Here is an 18511-nt window from a genome sequence, read left to right on the forward strand (position 1 = left end):
GGTAAGAATGAGGACAGATGGAAGAGCATGGAATCTCAGATTCGATATATATTACACACGGTATATATTTTTTTAAACCAGCGCTTGGGCATGCCAGAGCTTTGTGAAGAGCAGAGTTTGGTCAGTCTTATCCTGTATTTATTGTAAAGGCTCATTTTATACACTCTATATTCTGTGTAAAATATACTAGACAAAAGCATAGTGGAATTGCAAGTGCAGTCAACTTAGTCAGAAGGATTGACAGCAGTTCAACGCCACGGACTCCTTTGAGTTTTGATAACGTATTGTTAGTCTTGGTAACTTCAGATTGTGATTTCACAGTAATAGCACATGAATCACGGCATTGCACATTTTATATATCTACCGGTGTGTGTGTGTGTATATATATTTAACTTCAGGCCACCCAGAACTCCCAATCCATGCAATTGTAGCAGTCCAGGGGAGCACACAGGTGATAATTTGCATTTATGCATCCCACAATGTGACACCTTTCCCTGTGTGGGGAAGCCACCCTCCACTGCAACATCAGTGGTGCTGTTTGGAACAGTGGGGCAGTTTAAGAACACTGATAGAAAGGGTTGTGAAGCAGTTTCTTTCAATTTGCACATCTTCAAAAGAGACTATATGATGTGAAGCCTCTGCTGTATGCTTATACTTTGTGTGTGTGTGTATTGTATATGTTGTATACATGGGGGAAGGACATACAGAATAAATTCATGTTTTATTGTGAAAGGCTAGACTTGAGTTTAGTGAGTGTTGCAAGTGGGATGTAATAGTGTGCTTGTGCCAGGGAGAAAAAAATAAATAAAGAGATTGTAAAAAAGCTGATCTTCCTGCACAGAGCTTGTATCCCGCTAGGCGACGTGTTTTAAATTGATACAAGTCCGATTTCATAATTGCAGATTGCACCACCATTGACTGCCAGTGTGAAGGAGGCTCTACACACCTAGAAATAGCAGATTTGTTCCTGTGTCCCTTGTTTGGGGGGGGGGGGGGGTCAGTCAAATCCAGATGATACGCTACGCAAGCAAAGGAAGTGCGTTCTGCATGAACCAAACGTGAGCCTCAACATACAGGAGCTTCAGTTCCTGCTCCGCCTTTGAGAATTCCCTGTGAATGTAGAACAGGGATCGTTTCTTTCACTTTTGTGTGGTTTTATCAGCGTTTAAGTGGTGATGTCTTGTTGCCTGGAGTGTGTAATTGTAGACGGCAGCCCCTGTTTTATTTTTACCCCCATGAAGCCTCTTCTATGGACTGTTTGAAGCTCCCGTAGTGCATAGGTGTGGATGAAGCCCTGCTCCGTGACAAGTGCATGTCTGTTAGTTAGCTTGTAGCTTGTAGCCCCGCCTTTTAAACAAGAAAGGACTGATCAGACCAGCTGCTGAGCGAAATCCCAAAATGCTGCCTCGTTTTTACTGGAGACGACCTCTGCTCAGCCCCTCCTGTACAGCAAAGACAGGATAGTAAAGGCAAGCGGCTTTGTAGCTACTGTTCATACGAAAAGGAACGGTTCCCTAAACGAGCTGCGGCTCCAGCAATAGCACTGTGCTTGCTGCTCACTAACCCCACCCTTGCAAAGCAGTGTGACAACTGTGTGTAGCACTGACTGCAAAGTGCAAGGAGCTGAGTTCCTGTGTCTTGTGTGTGTGATCGGGGGGGGGGGGGGGGTATTTATGTGTTTTTCTAATATGCTTTTTTTTTTTTTTTTTTTTTTAAATTTTTGATGTCAGAACTTTTTTTTATACATGTTTTAGATTTAATTGCTGCCTTTTTCAGTTTGCATGTAGAGATTGCTGTTTAAATGTTGAATGCTTTGTTTTTTTTCTGGGACCATGTACAGTACTGTATACCATGGGGGTGACTTTACAGACCCCTTCCCTCATTGATTATATAGATATATATATATATATAGAGATATATATATAAATAATTGTGTGTTTTCCCTATGGAGAAAGTTTAAGTTATATATCGCCTGTAAATTTTGGGCTGCATTTAGATCTAATTGTCCAGTATGTTTAAAATATATATATATATATATATATAAAATCTGAAGATTCTTAATAAATCTTATTACATTTACAACATGTCTGTGTTTTTATTTATTATTATTATTATTATTATTATTATTATTATTATTATTATTATTTGACATTCCTGGATTCACTTTAGAATACAAATATATTTATTTAGCTGGAATTGTTCATTTTCCGCATTCATGTTTTCAACAGCTACTTCACATTTGCATGTCTCATTCCCCGACATCTATTTGCATTCCAAAAGAATCATTTGGCTATCCGAATTGGAAATACTGTTGGAATAAGAAAAAGGAATCTTGAATGAACGCATTGCGACCTCGGCTCAAAGCACTCGGCCACTGTGTTGCTGCCCAATATCATGACGTCTACATGGACCATAACATTTCCATGTGCCTGCTGCACAGACTGAGCCTTGAAAATAAGTTAAATGTCTCCCTCTAGTGGTTACGCGTGACAACTGCTAAATATTTCTACAGCGGCTTGGAACTACACGTCCTGTTGGCTGCTGTTGGTTACAGTGAATGATAGAGCTACTGTAATGCGTTACACTATACCTTACAAAAAAACCCAACCTTTACAAAGCCTATATGTTGGATTTAAACTCCTTATGTAAAATGAGTAGTGGTTGTAGGATTCCTACCGGAAACATGGTCCCCCTCTAACATGAGAATATTAGGCTATGACAATTACATATGTATGACATTACTTAATTGACACAAATTAAGCGTGTCTCAGAGAACCACTGGCACTGTATGGTAGTGGCACCCATATATTATTTTTTTATTATTTTTTTATAGGAGGCGGTGTGGTCCAGTGGTTAAAGAAAAGGGCTTGTAGTGAGGAGGTCTCTGGTTCAAATCCCAGCTCAGCCACTGACTCATTGTGTGACCCTGAGCAAGTCACTTACCCACCTTGTGCTCCGTCTTTCGGGTGAGATGTAATTGTAAGTGACTCTGCAGCTGATGCATAGTTCACACACCCTAGTCTCTGTAAGTCGCCTTGGATAAAGGCGTCTGCATTTATAAAGCATATATAAAACGCAGCAGTCCTTTCTTCCTTTGCTACCATTATGATGTGTCCTGTTCTGAAACAATGGATCTGTTTGTGTTGTGGCTTCATTGCAGGTGATTGTAATGCAGACACAAGCCCCCTTGAACCAAATTCTGATATATTCAATTTTATACAATGTTTTATTACAAGTAGAAATATTTGTATTTATTTATTTTAATTTCTATATGAACTTAAAGTTATCATGTCACATGGAAATATTTAATGCAATGCATTTGACAAACATGAAAAGGGAGAGGGGGGAGGGGGACTGTAACAAAATAAGACAATCTTTTTAGAGTGAACAAAACACACGGACACCCTTCCCTCTCTCCCTCCCCATCCCCCTCTTCGCAGTCTCGTTTGTACAGGTGTATGCAAGATGCTACGTTCCCTTTGAACACACACACACTCTTGCTGTCTCTTTCTAATTTGGTCCCATTCATGCTGGTTTCTTTCTTGCTCTAATGGATGATAATAATACTGACTGTCCATCTGCCTTCCCAGTAGATGATCAATCTTGAACAAACTGTGTTGTCTTGCTGAAGCATATTTAACCAAGCCAAACTCTAAAAGTGTAGTGCTACACATTCACTGCCTGTAGGCCTACACCTAGTTAAATAACACTGCACTGTTTTGTTTTGTTTTCCTTTTATGAATCGCGCTGTTATGTTATTTAATCAGAACACTACAAAATACTGAAATGAGATATTTCTAATATCTTACACACTGCAGACCAGAGCAGCCAGCCTCTTACACACTGCAAACCAGAGCAGCCAGCCTCTTACACACTGCAGACCAGAGCAGCCAGCCTCTTACACACTGCAGACCAGAGCAGCCAGCCTCTTACACACTGCAGACCAGAGCAGCCAGCCTCTTACACACTGCAGACCAGAGCAGCCAGCCTCTTACACACTGCAGACCAGAGCAGCCAGCCTCTTACACACTGCAGACCAGAGCAGCCAGCCTCTTACACACTGCAGACCAGAGCAGCCAGCCTCTTTACACACTGTAGACCAAACATATATACTGCTGTTGAGGTTTAAGCAGCTGCACTAAGACACCGCTTCAGTATGTGTGTACTCATTACACATGTGCTGCATTCAAACACAACATCGCTTTATTCGCATTTTGACTGTACTTTGCTCTTGTATCCTTTCCAACCATTTAAGAGTTTCTAACAAAATTAAACATATGGCTGGAAATAAGACTCCTGTTGCACAGCAGTTTCACTCACTCCAGGTTTTAAAACAAGCTTGTAACCAGTGTGTGTGTGTAACAAGCTCGGGCATGTCTTATTAAACTCCTAGTAAAACCAGGAATGGATCTAACTGCTATGCAATGAATCTTATTTCCATCCCTGAAAAGAGCCACGCTGGAGAGCTCCGTGAGCCTCACATGACTCGAGAGTCATCCGTTAGCCCTGCAGTCAACCACGTTCACATTTCCTTTCGAGTTTGCTGTGGCCTGGCTGAGAATGAGAATGCGAGAGGATCACTGTTTGTTTATTTGTTTTTTCTCTTTTAAGGTGCATTGTTAGTAGATGCAGGGTCCGTTCAGGACAGGAGGGCAAGAGAAACACAGTGAATCCTTGAATGAGAGAGAGGGCGGGTCGGGACGGGGTGCAGGGTGTTAATATCCATCCTGCTGCCCGTGCATCTGTTCCTGGATCTTCTGTAACATTTCCTGCATCCGCCGCAGCTGGAAAAACAAATAAATAAAAATGAGAAGCACTTAGGGTAACTGATAAGACATTAGTGCTGGGACAGATATGAGAATAAACACTGGAAATGTAATCAGTGGCAAAAACAACCCTGCTGGTGTAGCGGTCTTATAGCTGTGAAAACCAACGCGTTAATGACACCGAAAAAAGAAATAAAAATACCACCCAATTTACTGTACAGAAGAGTGCTTCTCTCCTTCCTCGAAGAGGTTGATGGATTTGCAGGTTGGTACAGATTCTACTTTTGCTTTCCAAAGAATATCGTTTCATTTTGATTCAAACACTAAAACCCTCACGTTCGTCCCAGCAATATAATAACCCATTCTTGCACTGTAGATTGCATTGGTTATTTTGACAGCTTTAGAAGGCAGGAATGTAATGCTGTGACTTGCAGATGAGGAATGTTGATAAGCTTGGGGTGAAATGTTTGCTAGTGAAGGGTTTGGAGTCTGGAGGTCAAGGATACATATTCATAAAGCACAGCTCAGTAATATTAATACCCTCGGCATAGCTGCAGTCGATGAAAGAGCCGGCAACAGCCTGAATATTCATGCTTTTGTAAGTATTACTGAATGGTGGACTGGCAGTTGAGAAAACAGTGGCTAAATATTATACAATATTGAAGATGTCGTACGTCACTATTGAATTGTCATTGCTGCTCAGAGATATGGTATGCCTATGTGAGCTACACTGCCTTGATCTGAAATCTGTATATCTGAACACAGTAGAGGACAGGATGTGGTGTACTTTCCCATAGTAAAAGCATAGCAAAGTGTGATGAAGCACAGTGAAGGCATGGCTAAGCACAGGTAAGCACTGTAAGGAATGAGGGATGGTAAAGCATATTCAAAAAACAGGGTAAACTATAGTAAATGCACAGTATAACCATGTATAAAAACATGGTAACACTGCAAAAATAGAGTGCTGGACTTTTAGAAGGGAGTGTGTTTGCATTTAACACCTACCCCTTGTCTTCAGTTGAAGACTTTTGCTTTTTTCCTTGTATGCTGTGGCTTTTCAGTTCATGCGCTCCCTTAAAATCGAACTTTACTGGTGCCAAGAAAACTGCTGCATGAACTGACAGATTCTTTCTCTGGTTTCTAGGAGTGCATGGTGGTGTTGCTAGGGACTGATGCAAGGGGAATTTTAAAGTGCGTTTTCCTGCAGTCAGTTTATTGATGTGTGCTAACAGTAGGGAACAGTATATGTGGATCTTTCTGGAAACAAATGAACACGCAATAGAAGCCATAAAACCCAACTGAAGCTAGCAGAGTGACTGAAAGACATTGATGGAAATGACGCAGGGGGGTGTGTTTGAGTGGAGGCTGTTTGTTTATAGTGGAGCATTTGGCTGCAGCCACTGGTAGATTACTACAGTGGGAGGCAATATTAGTACCAGATTGCTTATTGGGTTTCTTCAGTTTAATTCGATAGTATTCTGATGGTTGGATCTTTGTGCATCACCAATAATAGCATGATTCAATAATGAAGGAATATAATTTGTATTTATTTGAATATCTGTAGACTTTGATGTTAAACACCTGGTCGTCCCACATTCTTACAAATACTGGGGAGAGTGGAATAGAATGATGTCACTGAGTTTCCATGGTTACAGACAACACAATGAGGCGGTGCATTCTGGCAAAATTCAGAAGTTTACTGGTAAGGTTGGGCAAAAGAAACGCACAGTTCAATTTTCTTCACATCCTGCAAGAAAACAAAATGCAATAAAGCCATTTGCATGAGAAAAGCAGTTGTGAGAATCTCTTCATTAAAGTGCTGTCATTTTGGACCATTCCAGCCACTCCTCTCCAACTTCTTCAGGATTTATTACATGTTTGAATAACGCAGTAAGGAAATATTGAAATGCAATCCATTAGGAATGAGGTAGGAGTTAGTGGTTTAGTTAGTAGTAGAACAAATTCTCCATGCAAAAACGGGTGCCATTTTTCCACTGCAACCTAAACCGGGATTCCATCCATTACGGATGCCAGGGTGCTTCTGGGTAGTCCGGGTCAAGCCCTACTCCCCCACCTAACACCCCAACACCAGGAACCTGTGTGAGAGCCCAGGCTGCCCTGTTAGTGAGAGACTCATGAGCCCACGCTCTCCCGTACCTCCTCGTCCTTCTCCCGGATCAGTTTCTCCGTCTCGCTGTCTGACCCCGCTGGCACCACAGGGATGGGGAAGTCTGTGCCGCTCTCTCTCGTTAGTTTGCTGCGCACACAAAAGCATCGCCGGAGAATTATTCAATCAAGTACTTTGCTTGTTTGTGAGCTTGCCTGAAACCGTCTACGACTCAACAGACCTCTTCATTCTAGTCAGAAATCACGTGACAAATGGCCTTTTCAGCTAGGCCGGTCCCACCTCCTCACCCGCTTTCTGTATATGTACCGCGGGCTGGGCCAGCAGAGTTGAAAGGTCACACTGGCACATGATTTTGAAAGAGATGAGGAAGTCAGTTCAGTGCTTGGCAATTCTCCAGACAAACTACAAGCAAGTTCAAAGTGGGCAGAGCTATAGAGAAATAACTATTGGAGCATCAAAACCAACCACTCTCAATGATCACAAAGAGACAAGGGGAAGGTAGAGCAAACACACACAATAACATATGAAGCTACTTGATCCTTTACAGTAGCGGCTCTCAATACAGACACTTTACTACACACCTGTCCAAGCTTAATCATTCACAGCGCCGTGTTGTGCTTTACTACACTGAGCGAATGTTGTTCTTGTATTTTCAACCACTTTTTTAGTGACCCCATTTGTATGAAAAAAAAGTCAAATCTAGTACGTATATTTGTGTCTGTGATTACTGCATGGTCAAATACACAAGTTAATGTGTGTAGCTGTTTATTACTTTTTCATTGTATTTGTAATCATTGCAATTACAGCAGCATAATTGTAATTGAACACAATATCTTTGTAACTGTAATTTCAGCAAACAATGCTACTGTAATTGTAAATAGAACTGCTCCCAGGCCTGCCCCAGAACTCCTTTGAGAAGGAGGTGTCTTACTTCCTGTTCCTCTCCTTGACCACCATCCTGGTCATGCTCTGGATGCAGTGGGCTCTGTAGTTCTCGTAGTGGGTCTCTCGGGTCACGTCCTTCAGGTCTTGCATGTGCGTGCGGACCAGCATGTTCCTCAGCTTCACAAAGTCACAGTGAGCCGTGTTCTCAACTGCAAATCGACAAGCAACAAAGCCCTCAGCTCGCAGGCCCATCGCTAACCAGGAAACACTTCGAAACAGCTGCTGCCAGCGCAGACTAAAACAGTGGAGACCATGCTGACAAGCTGGGCGCTTGGGCCTGCTTAAACGAAAGACTTTCTGTTGTCTGATTAAGAAGTTTAAAGTGTTGTACCGGTGTAATATGGTAGATTTGAAAGTCTTTTTGTACATTTGTATATCTATGTATTTGTGTGATGGCACATGGCTAGACACACACACACACATGCAAGTGTTGTAAGTCCAAGGTACCTTCCACAATGCCCCAGGGGTACAGCCGCCCTCGAACCCTCTTCCCCTTGGCTTCCACAACAGTGTTGCTGCCGATCACAGCAAAGGGGATGCTTTCCTGGAAGAAACACAAAGCAAAGCCATGAAGATCAGGACCTGAAATGCAACACTGCACTCTGAAATGGTGCAATGCAGTTGTTTTTGTAATATTCTGTGTTAATTACCTTGTGCAGAGGATAGATGGGGTTCGTACCTCACTAGCTTGTGCATCACATTCTTTTATTTAATTTAATTTCTCGTATGTACAATACCTTTCTCCAGGTTCATCTCCAGAATGCTGAAGAGAACACACTGATCTATACACACCACTGACTGCTGAAGTCTTCAAAGCAAATTCATGTCAAGTATGATTTTTTAAATTTTTTTATTATTCTAGTCCTTTCCTGCGCTGCTTTGTAAACATCAAACTCCTTGCCATTTCTGGACAGCGCACAGACCGATCTCATCGCGTTTTCTAACGGAGGGCATCAATGTTAAATAGAAGGCTTGACACGATTCACAAAGAAATCATTTCTTTTTCCTCCCTTCTCGTCTCTATCTATATCCTGCTCAAACTTACCAGCAGGCTGTATTTAAGTGTCTGCGGCTCCCTTTCCCCTCTCGTTTCCGGTCGGCTGGCACTCTTGCATTCTGAAGACTTCTTGATCCCTCCAATCTGGAGCGAGTCCAAAGCTATTGTCTCTATCTACTCTGCTTATACACTATCCATTCAATCCATCTCTACTGCCCTGTCTATTCTATCTGGACTTTTTAAATGTGTTTGGCTTAATGGTTTTCTGTTTTCAAAAGGGTTTTACAGCTTGCCAAAAAATACCAGGGTCTTCCAATGAAACTTCAGAGCAGAGAATTATTTGGCTGCAGTGTCACACCAAACTTGGCATAGATCAAATCTAATGCATTGCATTTTTAAACTCTTATTGTGAATCGCATGAAACATCTGAAAGTGTAATAAATAAATGGTGTAAACGTTCTTGTCGTGTGGTTATTGCAACGGCAGCCGAACACACCTTCAGTTCATGGTCTTGTTGTTTGAAATCTTCATCCTCATCTGAGTCGCAGTCAGGGAACTGGTAGACTTTTATACAGTACTGGTCAATCTCTTCTCGAATCTGTAGGGAAGAGCAACGAAAACACAGTGCTAATTGATTCACTGCCCTGGTGTCCAAGTTGGAGCCTCTCGTAACCAGCTTCCAGGAGCAGATGCGAGACAAGAAGCTCTTCTGTTTGTTTGGCAATGAAAAATGGCAGAATGTTGTCTTGCTTTTAATAAAGTTCTTAGTGCACACAGTATATTACTATGTGTAGTAAGATGTGCAAATGTGCAGGTTTAGAGTGTGTATTTTAAACAACATTGTTATCTTCCCCTATATATGTTTTTAATATAATTAAAACCGGTACTTTGTGTGATTCGCTCACTTATTTTTATATACTGTGTTTGGTGCTATTCCAATGTGTTGCCTCCACTGGGCTCTCAATTGACTGACCCCCCCTGCGTGTCTGTATATCAGTATATCTCAGTAAGACTCTTTGTTTTCATGCAGGTATGGTGTGACCCCCGCCACCCCTTCAACCTTCATTTTCTTCTTCTTGACCTCAGCAGGGGTGAGTGTATCCGCCTTGGCGAGGATGGGCACAATGTTCACCTTCTCATGCAGTGCCTTCATGAACTCCACGTCCAGCGGCCTCAATCTGAAACACAGCGATGCTTCATACATCTCTCAGTGACTTGGTGAACTGATTGTGTAAATTGCATTTGGACTAACTTTAATCTTGCAATAGGGCAAGGCAAATTTATACCCCATCTTTTTGTTTTAACAAAATTATCAAGTGTGCAGAGATGGGGGCTACGAATGAAAATAAACGCATGCAAAGGATCATTAATTTAAAGATTTGCAATTGAATTCATCAAGTTTATTTTAGTATTTCTACACTTCGCATTAGGAGTGTTATAGTTCTGGATGAAAATGCCATTCAGCTCCATTAATGAGGGATTATCAGGGGTGCTGCCGGGTCTGTCTCCGGAGCCTGCGGGCGCTCACTCCCCTTACCCGTGCCCGAAGGGGGAGATGAAGTACAGGCAGCAGTGCACCCGGTTGTCCTGGATGTTCTTCCGGTTTAGCCCGCTCTCGTCCCGGAAGTACTGTTCAAACTGCTGGTCAATGTAGTCTGCCACAGACTTCCAGCTGAGTGAGACAGGAGAGCAAACAGAGGCCCTGTGCGTTACACAACTTCAGCAGTGACAGCGACAAGTTAGTGGAGTGTGGAGGGGGAGTGGGGACGGTTTGGGTTCTAGAATCTTGAAGTTATTAAGGGTGTGCAGGATTCTCATTCAGAAATTCGATTTTCTTAGAAGACTGATGGTTGTCGCTTTAGAAAAAGTTTGTAAGGAATACATCTTAATAATTTAATACAAATAAGTCATTAATAGACTTCCAGTGAATATAACTTGTGTGTGTGTGTGTGTGTTTTAATACATTTGATTTTATTAAAAGTTTTTACTATTGTGTTCGTCCACTTCTTGCTTTAGGTTTTTATTTTACGATTGAAAGTGATGGGGACACTTTTTTTTTATAAGGGACTTACCACTCTGTGTTGTTGACCGCGTCTCCGAAGCCAGGCGTGTCCACTACGGTGAGTCTGAGTTTGACCCCCTTCTCCTCAATGTCCACGGAGTGTTTGGTGATCTCCACGGTCTGTGTGATCCGTTCTGGACAGAAACAGGCAGGTCAGTATTGAGAGAGAGAGAGAGAGGAGCGGGTGGAAGTCAGAGCCGCGGTACCATACCTTCAGCATTGAGCAGCTTCCTGTCCTTGTAAAGGTCTGTCAGAAAGAGGCTGTTTACCAGAGTGGATTTCCCCAGACCAGATTCGCCTGGAAACAAACGGGAGGTATTTTAAACATTCGTCTTCGAGAAATCATTGATCAGTCAGTAGCTGGAAAATAAACCCACACGTTGTAAAAGATCACATTGTGAAGGTATGATTGGCTGGTTTCACAGATCCAGATTCTCACTAATCTTACCAAAGGCAACATTGGGTAGAAGGCTAGTCTGTAACTCAACCACAAGTAAAAGGAATGTATTCTTCACCTCTGAACCAGCGTTTTCAATGCTACAGACTAATCCTTCCTACCTGCCACCATAAGTGTGAAGTCGAATCCTTTCTTGACCGACTTCCGATGCACCTGGTTGGGTAGAGTAGCGAAGCCCACATACTCCTTCTCTTGGTCCTGTAGGGATAGAAAGACGAAGCCAATATATAAAAGCACTGATCAGGGAACAGGACGGCCGTCTGCTAAAGACTGCTCGGTCTCCAAAGGGATTCAAAGTAACGCGAATGAAGGAGAGGGCTGATTTCAAAGGGATCTGAGCGAGGCGTCATTCTGTCTGGACCAGTGATGGAGTCCACAATCTCAAAAGGTGCCTCTCTTTCCACTGGTTGGTATGCTGCTGTCCGTTAAAACGGGATGTGACTGAAACCACAAGAAGAAACCACCTCACTACTTGGGTTTGAATCAAATTCCAGACAAGCACGCTACCTCCTTTATTGCAACAGGATACCGCTAAGAGTGACGCATGTCCCAGCAACTCCACTACACCCCCTACCCCAGAGGAGATGGCAAAGCATCAAACTGGTTTTGTACATTAACCTATATAGAATACCTCTCAATAACTATGGAAGGCAAGAGTATTCGTCACCCAAATGAACTTCACACTGTGTAGCACAAAAGGAATCGTAGAATACAGATACACATCCGCTAGCATCTGAAACAGCTGATCTCTTATCTGGAAACCCGAGAGTCACCATGATTGCAATATGGCCACCATATTCTTTCACAGGTTGAAGTTTCTATCTACAAACCCATGTAGATGTATTGCAAATCTATTCGAAGCAGCCTGCAAACACTTCTGTTGTATCTCACTGAGATTTAGGCGGCTTCACTTCCAATCTCAGAAAGGCTAGACTACACCAGGTTGTATGATCTATCTAGTGCTATCTGCTACCCTACATTACCTCTGCTGAATCGTAGGGGTCATATCTCCCCCAGGGGCTCTTTGGCCGGGACAGACTGGGAGATTGAGGTGGGTTACCATCCTGTGTGACGCTCGGCAGCAGCAGCTTTTCGGTCTGCTCTGTTTCTGTCCCTGAGGGACACACGCTGCCTGTCGTGGGGGGCCGCGAGAAAGAGGGAATCCCCAGCCAGTCGGGGCTGGTGGCCCTCCCCTCTCCGTATGACTGCTCCCAGGTGGCCGTGCTGGGCAATTCGTTCATGATCCGCTCTAACTCGTCCTCAGAGTCGTCCTTGAAGAAGCACGGTAGCTACCGAGAGAGACCGGGGATGAGCGAGGGGGTAGAGTATGGGGCAGGTGGGGAGGGTAGAGTATGGGGCGGGTGGGGAGGGGAGAAATAAGGTAAAAGGAACGAAAGACAGAAAAACAGGAGTGTTAAAAGAAAGGGTTTTTAGTAACAGAAATGAGCGCATTAGTACTGTGAGTGCTACAGTTAAGAAGCATTCATTAAAGCTGTTGCATGCGTCTCAGCAGAATGACCCTATTCCCTAATAACACTATGCAGCATGCAGCATGCAGCAATGGCTTTTACTCTCTCTCTCTCTTTCTCTAGCTCTCTCTCTCTCTCTCTCTCTCTCTCTCTCTCTCTTTCTCTCTAATTACCAATGCCAATGGACCCAGCTGCTTTTTGAGGACTGTCTGTTGTCTTCAAATCACACTAAAATTACAATCGTTACTCTATATAGCTTCCAATGAAATGGCTGCTGTCCCTGTGACATTTTTATTTGACGTTTTTAAGATCTAAACGAACAAGCGGCAACAATTTTAAAGCTATTCAGATGTAGTGCCTACATTAGATGGTATGAAGTCATGTGGAATTGCAATTATTCACAGCATTTACGGCTTTTGTAACGGCAATCTGGTACACAAACACTCAAGTACTCTATGATACAAAGATTAGAAAGAGAGCCACCAGGTTTCAGGACATCTCTAAACGTTTCAGGTAACCGGCCATAATCACGCTGTAGTGATTGGGTTTTCATGTGTGTGTCGAGTTGGCTGAGCACGTGAGGCGCGTTTCTGGTTGTACACACGGCGCAGTGTGTGTTGGCTGGTGCGTTGATGTGTGGTCAGTGTTTTTGAGGATGGTGGGAGGCAGGGCGCGGTGGGCACTGGCGCGGGATACCTGTTTCGGCCGGGCACAGCACTGCATTACCCCCTCGGGCTGAGGGCTCTCCTCGGGACTGTCGTGGTCATCGGAGTGCGACTCAGCCTCGCGATCGCAGTCTTCAAGGCCGTCTGGAGCCACGTTGATTTCTGCCGTCTCAAGCCAGAAAGGGAACGAGTGTTGTGGAGGGACGGGGAGCAGGACGGGGAATTGAATTGAGTCGGGTGTGGATTTGTATGGTGTTTTTGTTTAGGTTAATGGAAAGCAGGTAAGGGTGGATAAAAAGTAAAACAACAAAAAAAAAGAAATATGAAATGATTTAAAAAGTACCAAAAATATAAACCTTTTTACATCTGGGTTGACCTGGATTTACAATTCATGGAAACACGAGCGTATATATTGAAATAACATGATTAAATGGGTACTCTTTTTACAGGTTTGTTTATTACCTACACAATGGTACAGTATTTTCAAAAGTCTTTTCTATTCAGAGATAGGATGGCCCCAGTAAGAGACTGGCATACAGGGCTAGCTGGTTAACTATTCTTGGACCAGATAGTAGCTAAAGCTGCTATCCTCCCCACCGCTGCACTAGAAAAGAGAGAGATTCAGTAATTGGTTCCAGCAATTCCTGTGTGCCAGGCTGGCAATGACAAGAGCGCAGCAAATTAATTCCACAATTAAGCACTACAGCTGGGTACAGACGACAACAGCTGCAAACGTACTAATACTAAGCCAGTGGCTTTGTCTGATTATCACCTCCCTTAAACTTAATTTAAAATGATTAAATATCTTGGTTGCTAATTAAATGGCACAGTCTAATCCTGAATAATATATTTCAGTGAATCGCCTATTATGGTTAAATGAAGGAACCTTCTCGAATGGATCAACAGTAATTAAGTACGCTGTAGACTCTCTCTCCTGCTGTGAGTGTTATGTCCTCACAGCAGAAGCTGCTACACTTCTCTCCTCGACAGGATTAAAAAGGTACACCGGGGGATCAACCTGATGTTTCAATTCCATTGACTGACTTGAAGAAAGACTAACTTAATTATCGTCAAATTTGCCTGCTAAACACCCACCCCCAGAGTTCTGTTAAGGGATCCGGTGATGCTGCATCAAGCTCATTATACTGCACCTATACTCTCTAGCACAACTCGGTTTAGAGCCAGAAAAAAATGGGTTGGATGGTATTAAAGAAACCTCAACAATAAAGACTCTAATAGTACGATGGTCTTGTTAAGGCTGAGCTGATGTTTGATGGCAAGTGCAGTGCTTTCCACAGCGCAGAACACTCTAAACACTGAGCTGCACCTTCCTTCTCGAGCCTCACTTACATTCACAATACTCACAGGCTCTCGTAGAGACGCAACATCCATCAACCAAAGAAAACGTATAAACAGTCTGTGCGTCGCAAGCTCGTGTATATGTGATGATCATGCAGCTGCTGTGGACCGACTCCACGCACAGGAACTAAACACAGAAATCATCCAAGTGGCGCTGCAGAAGTAAAAGCCTCATCTAATTTAAAGAGTCTCACCTCCAGACTGCGGCATCCTGATCATTTGGAGGATAGACTTCTTCTTCCTCACTTTTGCCCACTTATCCATTGGACTTCACAAAGAGACAGAGAGCTCTCGGAGGTCCCTTTATATACCCAGTGGCAGGACACTGTGTCCTTCGCCCCTATCGAACGCTGTCAAGCCTGCAGGCCACCATTAACCCACTGTAGCGTGTTGCTTGTGCTTCTGTTTTACCATGCTGTAAAGTTTTTTATTGTCAGCCCTGGTTTTTTTCCAGTTATATTTTTCCTTATGCCAGATCTTGAGGTTTGTATGAAGTGGTTTGTTGAGAGCAATGAAACTGGTCTGCAGGTAGATAGCATCTTGGTACAATATCAACCTGGCAACGGTTTCTACAATCCGTTCTGCAACAAATCTTTAGCAATGAAGAGGATTAACACCGAAGTTGTCATCGGCTGGCTATTGTTAAACGGCTTGCTTTCTCAACATCTGCTTTGGGTTTGCCTATGCGCATCATTTGCACATTCACAGGTCAGTACTTCCATCAAAGGGATTTGGGGAGACCAGCGCCTGCTTTCCACAGTCTATACGGGGGCTGCATGTATTACTGAGGGGGGCAGCAGCATTGATTTTCACATTCAAATGATCACAGATGGAAGATGGAAACGTAACACGCTACTTTCAAATGCAACATGTGAAAGATTAGGGAATCTTCCAGCAGTGATTTGCACAGCACCAATAGCATCCAGCTGGATTAACTGATGAACAAACATCCTCCTGCACATGCTGAAGCCATGTTGTTTTTTTTTTTGTTTTGTTTTCTTCAGTAGATGTATTGTGTTTTATAGAAAACCCTCCCTGATATCCTGTGCTAATGGGCTGCTACAAGGGTCTAACACTTGTATAGGTCACTCATTTTTGGATGACTCCTACGCCAAGGATCAAACACAGATGTGTAACTGAAGGAGGCAGGTTTATCAATACCAGTACAATTCATTTGGCAGTTTAAAAGCATTGGACTGGCCACAAGCACTGTACCTAGATCCATCATGCCATACAGATTTACTGCCACAAGCTGCATCCTCGATCTACATCAGACTGTGGTAAGATTGCACTAGAATATCATCATTAGAGAAAGCGGGTGGGATTCACTTGTCTTGCCTGACAAACCGCAGCAGCACAGCACCGTGCACCCCATGCTGGTGTGATCAAACTCTTCAAAACTGGAAAAGATACAACGTGCACCTTTCCCTGTGCAGTATATAGGCTAGTGCATTAACAAATATCATCCCTGTGTGACGAGTGAGTCAAGGATTAGCTGAAGCACCAAGTATGACGTATGTCAGTACACCCCTGTGGCCTGCTATATTAGTTATCCCATAGGAGTTGGCAAATCTTCAGGACTGGGTTTCTGTAAGATTCCCTCATACCAGCAATCTACCACATGCAATCACGATCTGTCATTCATACTGGCCTGGACTCTGACATGGGGATCATTCCACCTACTCACTACTGCAGGCAGCTCTTGATCTGTCCTGATGCCAGTTGCTGATGCATGCTGGGCATCTTGGCACATGAATTGCTTTTTACATTTTCTTATGACAGACGGATGGCTTCAGTTCCTAGTGCAACTCTTACTACTTTAACATAAAGAAAATACATAAATAAAATACTGAAATGAGCTCCTGGCGACCATTCATTTCAGTCCTAATATTCTGTAGAAAGTTGCATAAACACATGCACCTTCTATTGCAGTTTCAGGAAAGTGGTAGTCTTGTTTTTAAAGTTTTAAAATATCTGTATTGCTCTGTTCTTAATTGACTCGTTTACTATTTACCTATAAAGATCCTGTTCGCATTCACTTTTGAACATGGCCATTTGCTACCCCAGTAATAGTTTTGTTTCGACCGTAGCAACACCCTATCTGCAGAAGGGAGTAGGTCAATGCATTCAAAGCTAGTAGAGATAATCCTCCTGACGGCTCAAATGGACTATGCCAGAAGCAATGTTCTGTCAATAGGGTTGATTAATCAGGACTTCAGCGAGGACACCTAACTCCCTAACAGTGAGTAACATTTTAATGCCAAACCCTTTCCCTTGTGTACTAACTAAATGCTTAATGTCTATTAAAACGGAGAATAGATCAGCCTCTGTTTGTCAAACTCGACCTACCTGATGAATGCTTTTTGCAGTTAGGTGAGGTCATTGAGTGTTTTAAATATTAATGTGCATTTAATATTTAATTTTTAATCTACCTGTTATGATGCAAGAAATATTGCAAAACATGAGTAGTATTAAAATCAGAAAAGTAATCCAAGTGTAACCAATATACAATACTCCGGGTAAGGACACTGTCTCCCTCAATCAGTAATAAACACCACTCCGATATGTAACAGGCAGAGGCTGGGCAGGAACCAGCGACCCTGTGCCCCACATGCAAGCGTCTAAACCACAATGCAAGAGAGCTGGGCTTGTCTGCTTTCATAGTTTTAGAGCTTTTGACCTCCCCTCACCGACAGGGGACAGAACAGAATCCATAACTGCAGTGTAGAGTCATCTAAATTCAAAATGTTTTACTAGCGTTTCAGTGCTAAGTAAATGAACGGCTGCAGGTTCAGAACGAGGGTTCAATCAAAGCTCCGAAGCTCTGTTCTAAATGCTGACCACAGGTCTGATGTTTTGAAAATGAAAACCATTAAAAGGATAAGGAACTGAAGCAAACGCAGACAAAGAATCAGCCAAGAATGCACTTCTCACAAAAGAGTCTAAACTTTCATTCAAACGCACAAAAGAACTAGACAGCTAGCCCCATTCTTGACCCGAATATTAGAAAAAGGAATTCTGTTTTATGATGCCTCACCCCTTGGCTAGCTTACTGATTTGTAAATAATAATACCTTGTGACCCGACAGAGAATCCCTCCAGCACTGTGATGGATATTTGATTCCAGGAATTCCTATTCACAGTGGACTAAAATAAAGTTCAAAGTAAACCCCATTGACTGCACTACAATTGTTTGACGTCAAAATGCAATGATGAGCAGAGCTTCATCTGATTTGAAAACTGAAACTGAACCTTGACTGCTTAGTTATACTTTCCTTTAACTAGGCCTTTCTGTAGTGCTGAACAATCAAGCTGGCTTGGCACACAAACCAAACTGAGAAAGTGTGTGTGTGTTAGTTAAGGGCTGGATGCTTCCTTGTGACATTCAGACACATGCTTCTCATAACTAAAACATCTCACTGCTGCAAGTTCACTGCAACCTCAGTGCACCATATGGCTCAAAGTAAAAACTGCCTTTTTTTTGCACATATTTTAAGGAGGTTGTAACCTCACATTCCCATGTTTAGTTAAAGCGTACAAGATTTATACCCGCCTGCCGCTGCAAGTATAGTAGAAATATGACTTAAGTTCACATTAATGACCAGAAAGTGTTAAGTAAGCTTGTCTTCTACCTTAACTAACATAAACCAACTGGTTAGCCAAC

General features: G+C 42.8%; 1 protein-coding gene across 6 annotated transcripts in view; it reads right to left on the minus strand.

The window, feature by feature from the left end:
- Positions 1 to 3242: 3242 nt before the first annotated feature.
- The window catches only part of LOC117429617 (septin-4), a 39730-nt gene continuing 24461 nt past the window's right edge, over positions 3243 to 18511 (minus strand). For 3 of the 6 annotated variants that reach the window (XM_034918901.2, XM_034049339.3, XM_034049338.3), the window contains exons 2-11: positions 11457 to 11553; positions 11110 to 11196; positions 10909 to 11032; positions 10374 to 10508; positions 9897 to 10014; positions 9333 to 9434; positions 8287 to 8383; positions 7826 to 7988; positions 6924 to 7023; positions 3243 to 4784 (exon numbers count right to left, since the gene is read on the minus strand). In XM_034918901.2, the coding sequence (XP_034774792.2) occupies positions 4716 to 4784; positions 6924 to 7023; positions 7826 to 7988; positions 8287 to 8383; positions 9333 to 9434; positions 9897 to 10014; positions 10374 to 10508; positions 10909 to 11032; positions 11110 to 11196; positions 11457 to 11553 (1092 nt within the window). In that variant the 3' untranslated portion in view covers positions 3243 to 4715. Of the gene's footprint in view, positions 4785 to 6923; positions 7024 to 7825; positions 7989 to 8286; positions 8384 to 9332; positions 9435 to 9896; positions 10015 to 10373; positions 10509 to 10908; positions 11033 to 11109; positions 11197 to 11456; positions 11554 to 12338; positions 12645 to 13520; positions 13652 to 15042; positions 15606 to 18511 lie in introns of those variants that run through there. The other 3 variants (XM_034049336.3, XM_034049335.3, XM_058998072.1) reach the window with 3 other exon arrangements.

The sequence above is a fragment of the Acipenser ruthenus genome, chromosome 24 (genome assembly GCF_902713425.1).
Source record: "Acipenser ruthenus chromosome 24, fAciRut3.2 maternal haplotype, whole genome shotgun sequence".
NCBI lineage: Eukaryota > Metazoa > Chordata > Actinopteri > Acipenseriformes > Acipenseridae > Acipenser > Acipenser ruthenus.